Raw genomic sequence first — 6,142 nt, forward strand, 5'->3', positions numbered from 1 at the left:
CTTGATACAGGTATACACCAAACAGTAGCTACCTTGATACAGGTATACACCAAACAGTAGCTACCTCCATACAGGTGTACACCAAACAGTAGCTACCTCCATACAGGTGTACACCAAACAGTAGCTACCTTCATACAGGTGTACACCAAACAGTAGCTACCTTCATACAGGTATACATTAAACAGTAAATATTTACATGTCAGCACACACTGAACAGTAACTAGATTCATACAAGCAACGAAGAAACAGTAAATCTTTTGTACTCAAACATAAGCTACAAATTTACACTTTCTGTAAATCATCAGTTTAACATTATGTACTGTACAACAATCAGGCACACATGAGATTATTGTTAGAATGTAATTTTTAAACTAATATAAGTTTATTGAAGCAATTATTAAAGTAAAATAATCAGATGAGATTGAAATTACAAGTATTTTGGGACAAACTCAAACAAAATTTACTCATCAGGTGGAAAATGAGGTTTCATAGTAACTATTAAAAAACACGTTAATACTGAGTAGCATGAGTAAAACACGTGCTGAAACACATGCAGATGAGCAAGTAGCATGAGTAAAACGTGCTGAAACTCATGCTGAAGAGCAAGTAGCATGAGTAAAACATGTGCTGAAACTCATGCTGAAGAGCAAGTAGCATGAGTAAAACATGTGCTGAAACTCATGCTGATGAGCAAGTAGCATGAGTAATTTACATCCTCAAACTCTAGCTAATGAGCAAGTAGCAAGTAACTTATATGCTGAAACTCATGCTAATCAGCCTGTAGCATGAGTAAAGAAATTTTTGTTCCAAATCTTATGCGGATGAGGAAGTAGCATGAATATAGTAATTTATGTGCTGATAGTCATGGTCATGAAAAAATTACATGAGTAATTTACGTGCTGAAACTTATGGTGATGAGTAAGTAGCATGAGTAAAGTAATTGCCGTGATGAAAGATATGCTAATGAGCAAATAGCATGAGTAAAGTAGTTGATGTGATGAAAGTCATGCTAATGAGCAAGTAGCATATGTAAAGTAATTTATGTAATGAAACTCTTGCTAATGAGCAAGTAGAAGGTGTATAGTAATCTATGTGCTGAAAGTCATGGTCATGAACAAATTACACGAGTTTTGTAATTTATTTTGTAACTCCTGCAGATGAGCAAGTAGCATGAATAAAGTAATTTATGTGATTAAACATGTAGCATGAGTAAAGTAATTTATGTGTTGAAACTCCTGCAGATGAGCAAGTAGCATGAATAAAGTAATTTATGTGATTAAACATGTAGCATGAGTAAAGTAATTTATGTGATTAAACATGTAGCATGAGTAAAGTAATTTATGTGATGAAACTCTTGCTCATAGTGAAGTTTCATGGGTAAATAATTTAAGTGCTCAAAACTATGCAGATGAACAAGTAGAATGAGTAGATATTTATGTGATGAAACCCATGCTGATGAGCCTGTAGCATAAGTAAAGTAATTTATCTACTAAAACTCGTGCTGATGAGCATGTAGCATACGTAAAGTAATTTATCTACTGAAACTCGTGCTGATGAGCATGTAGCACAAGTAAAGTAATTTATCTACTGAAACCCATGTAACTGAAACTCATGGTGAAGAGCATCAACCATGAGTAAAGTAATTTATGTGTTGAAACTCCTGCAGATGAGCAAGTAGCATGAATAAAGTAATTTATGTGATTAAACATGTAGCATGAGTAAAGTAATTTATGTGATGAAACTCTTGCTAATGAGCAAGTAGCAGGAGTATAGTAATTCATGTGCTGAAATTCATGCTAATGAGCAAGTACCATGAGTAAAGTAATACATGTTCTGAAACTCATCCTGATGAGCAAGTAGCATGAGTAAAGTAATTTACGTGCTCAAACTCTTGCTAATGAGCAAGTAGCAGGTGTATAGTAACTTATGTGCTGAAACTCATGCTAACCAGCCTGTAGCATGAGTAAAGAATTTTTTGTGCCGAATCTCATGTTAATCTCATGAGTATACTAATTTATGTGCTGAAAGTCATGGCCATGAACAAATTACATGAATGTAATTTATGTGCTGAAACTCATGCTGATTAACAAGTAGGAAGAATAAAGTAATTGATGTGATGAAAGTCATGCTAATGAGCAAATAGCATGTGTAAGGTAGTACATGTGCTGAAACTCATGCTGATGAGCAAGTAGCATGAGTAAAGTAATTTATATGCCAAATCTCATGCTGATGAGGAAGTAGCATGAGTAAAGTAATTTATATGCCAAATCTCATGCTGATGATGAAGTAGCATGAGTAAAGTAATTTATATGCCAAATCTCATGCTGATGAGGAAGTAGCATGAGTAAAGTAATTTATATGCCAAATCTCATGCTGATGAGGAAGTAGCATGAGTAAAGTGAAGTTGCACAAGTAAATAATTTAAGCAACTAATTTTTACAATCAAATATTTAGAAAGAACGTGTATAAATTGTTACAATATAATGGAATGTATGATAACATGTGTAGCATATATATGTTTAATAATACTGTTAAGGGAAAAATATTACAAAGAAAGGTTTAAATATAAGTATGAACACAGCATTTAAAAAAAAACAATGATAATAAATAAAAACACTGAATCTATAATTGATTAAATTAATAGCAATAGGAAGGAGTTGATGTTATTATTTAATGTTGTCTTTAATTTAATTCCAGATTCTAAGTGTTTATACTTATATTTAATCCTTTTTTTTATAATATTTTCTCTTAACAATATTTTTCATATGTATGCTGCATGTTTCATCGCACATTCTATTATATTGTTACCATTTAAATCTGTTCTTTCTAAACTTATTGCACAAAAAGAAAATACTCACTTAATAGCTAATGTAGTTTTTTTGTAGTTAGAATATTTTGAACTAACTTTTGAGATTTTTAACACTGGTGATGTAATTGGAGCAATTCTGAAACTTCCATAAATAAAGATGTTTTTTTGATATTACCAGTTACAGTCAAAATTCATAGAGCACTATTAAAAACTTGAATTTTACAAAATCTGTGAAAATGTAAGCACATTCATATCAAAGGAGCTAAACTAGTGAATACCTGAATTTCTGTTGAAATCTTTATGTTTAGGATCATCGCAGTGAAGAAATTGAAGTTCATGAAGATACTGAGTAAACTGTTTCTTCAAATTTGCCAACATCTGTAAAGGAATAAACACATTAGTGTTCAAATCCACTGACTGAACAAGAGACAAATAATCCAGTAAGCAAAATATCTTTCCTGTGAAGAGATTTATAATTACAAGGTTTTTGTATTAAACATTACTATCTTATATACAAGTATAGAGTTAAATAAATATTCATTTTAAATATAAGCAACAGGCATTTGATACAGTTAAAACACAGTGGATACAAAACTACACAATTAACCAAAACACACAGATTAAAAAAAAAGATCTGATATAACTTTACAAACGTTTTTCTATAGAAAAATTGGTGCAGCTAAATAAGTTTTCTTTAATATTCCAAGAATTTGCAAGATTAAAGGATTCAAAATAGCCCGCAACATTATCTTCCCCATCCTAGTTTTAAATAAATATCAATAGAACAGCCAAATAAATTTCCTTTCCTAAGACATATAATGAATACACAGGTTGATTACGTTATGTTAAAATTATATTGTTGGTTCACCACATCATTAAAGTACATGTTGCCATGTCCAGTCATATTCTAATTGACGACTGAGCATTTCAACAACAGCCCTGCAGCATAGTTTTCAATGTAAAAGGCAAAAGACTTTTGACATAATTCTATCATGACCCAAAACACATCACTTATCTTTTTTTATTGTCCATAATCTATCTAGTATACAAGTATGGTGGTTTCTCAACACCCTTTTCAATAGTCCAATCCCACAGAAATCCATAGATGCAGAGTCTGGCGACTTGACTGATATGTATTCTTATATAATATCATGAATATTCATTTCATTCTCTAGTTTCTTGAGGTGTGCAACAGTTGAACAGGAGGTATGATTGGAAGACTTATCTTGGAGATACCATACCCTGTTGTCCTAGATTCCATACAAACCCAGTACTTCTGTGAGGTAAAAGGGAATCCAGGACAATCGTCTGTTAGTAAGCAGAGTTCACACTTTGACTTCTGTATCCACTTTTCCAATCTCTAATTTGTCCCCCGGTGCCATATCCAGTGGTGATCACAAATTCCTTAGAAAAAAGTTTAGGGACATGTCGTGTATTACTTTTGGAACTTTTTTGAAACAATGACCAGTACAAAATGGTACAAGACTTGTTACTGTTATCAAGGTACATGCGCTTTGTAGAGGGTCATCACTCACGGTTGTTTTTTCCTGGCTAAGTACTGTTCACACTCTTTTCTGTAGTTGCTCTTCCTTTCTTGAATGTCATGGAAACAACTTGTGTCACTTTTCAATATGGAGATTCTTCTTAATTATGTTGTGCACTGTTACAAGATGCTGTAATTTTGCTTACCATAACTGAGGTACAACTTGTTGTAGGCTTCTTTCTGAATGGTGCTGCCCCCAAGATGATCCATACTCTTTTGTTATCCAACACCTTAAATTACAATGGATATCCCCATTTTGAAAATTCTAAATCCCAAATCTGAGTGTATGAATATCTTGCATCATTGGAAAAGTCTGTTATATAAACTTCCTAAAACCGATAAATTATTGATGGCTTTTGTTTGCTCAAAGTTATTCAAGGGCTAGCTGCACTTGCTGCCTCTAATTTAGTAGTAATAAACTAGAGGGAAGGGAAGGCAGCTAGTCAACAGCAGTCACTATAAACTAGAGAGAAGGCAGCTAGTCAACAGCTCTCACTATAAACTAGAGGGAAGGCAGCTAGTCAACACCAGCAACTGACAACTCTTGGACTACTCTAATCAAATAGTGAGATTGGCCATCACGTTATAATGTCCCCACAGCTAAATGGATGAATGTGTTTGGTAATGGAAATTGAATTTGTGGATCGATGAGTTGAGCATCCAAACCATCAGGTGGCATCACACAACCAACATTAAAATGTAGTTCTGATCATGTTGATCCATGATGTCCTTACATCAGCCATGGCAGTTGCATGACTTCCTGATTTGAATATTCAAAATCGTTTCAATACAGCATACTTAACCCTCTGCAAACTCAATATTACAATAGAGACAACAAACAATACAGAAATGAAGTGTTAATATTCTTTCATAAATTAGACAAATCTTGTTTCAAACAGTTAAAATATTTTCTTACAATACAAACAATATACAGTTAAATATTATTTCATAATATAGACGAACTAAGCAGATATGATATAATTATATAATAATATTCCATACAAGAGGCAGAAAAATGATGAAAGTGTTCCAATATATTAAATACATGTTTTCAATAGTACTCCAAGACAAATAATTATCTTTTTTAATGATGGAATAAAAAAACACTTAACACGCTGCCGTCTGTTAAGGGAACAGCAAGAAAAGTGTTTCTTAATTTGGTAATCAAAGTAAGAAAATTTCAAACATAACAAAATAAACAACTTCTAAGTTTGTTTTTGATATTACGTAAATACATATAACTGGACAATAGGTTATTTTATAACATAGTGCATTTCTCAAAATAATATAAAACATAGCCATCTATACAGTTCTTGTTTCATTGATGTCAAAATAGTGCATACCTTGAGAGTGCTATGTGATAAAAAATTTTCCCAACAGTAGCGCTGATCGTAGCCTCTCTTCATAGCAGCTTCCCAACCCTAAAATGAAAAACTTCAGATCAATTCCAACTTTAATTTTATGATAATTCACACTTTTTTACACACACATCTCAACCTTTAAGTATCTCAAAAGAACTTTCCTTGCCAAGTTAAACAATTAGAGCAAGCCATACAGATTTCCTTGTTTTTAGGAAATTTTTACAGAGTTAAACTGGTTTTGTATTCATTTTATTAAGCTTGAGAAACGTGTGATGTAGTTAAGATTTGGGCCTTTGAATCATGAGAGGTTAAATTCTAAACATTTGCATCATCTAAAAAAATCTGTAAAACTTGCTGAACAATTTAAAAAGCCTGGAATATAAAATTTTTGACTTCAAATAAATATATATATATATATATATAGAGAGA

The 6,142-nt window shown here is 32.3% G+C and overlaps 1 protein-coding gene across 1 annotated transcript in view; it reads right to left on the reverse strand.

The window, feature by feature from the left end:
- LOC106467771 (ATP-dependent RNA helicase DHX36-like) overlaps positions 1 to 6,142 on the reverse strand; it is a 51,119-nt gene that overhangs the window by 12,508 nt on the left and 32,469 nt on the right. The window contains exons 13-16 of the mRNA XM_022395965.1: positions 5,707 to 5,773; positions 5,087 to 5,108; positions 4,499 to 4,582; positions 3,088 to 3,187 (exon numbers count right to left, since the gene is read on the reverse strand). Of these exons, the coding sequence (XP_022251673.1) occupies positions 3,088 to 3,187; positions 4,499 to 4,582; positions 5,087 to 5,108; positions 5,707 to 5,773 (273 nt within the window). The remainder of the gene's footprint in view (positions 1 to 3,087; positions 3,188 to 4,498; positions 4,583 to 5,086; positions 5,109 to 5,706; positions 5,774 to 6,142) is intronic.

This window comes from Limulus polyphemus, unplaced genomic scaffold (assembly GCF_000517525.1).
Source record: "Limulus polyphemus unplaced genomic scaffold, Limulus_polyphemus-2.1.2 Scaffold2734, whole genome shotgun sequence".
NCBI lineage: Eukaryota > Metazoa > Arthropoda > Merostomata > Xiphosura > Limulidae > Limulus > Limulus polyphemus.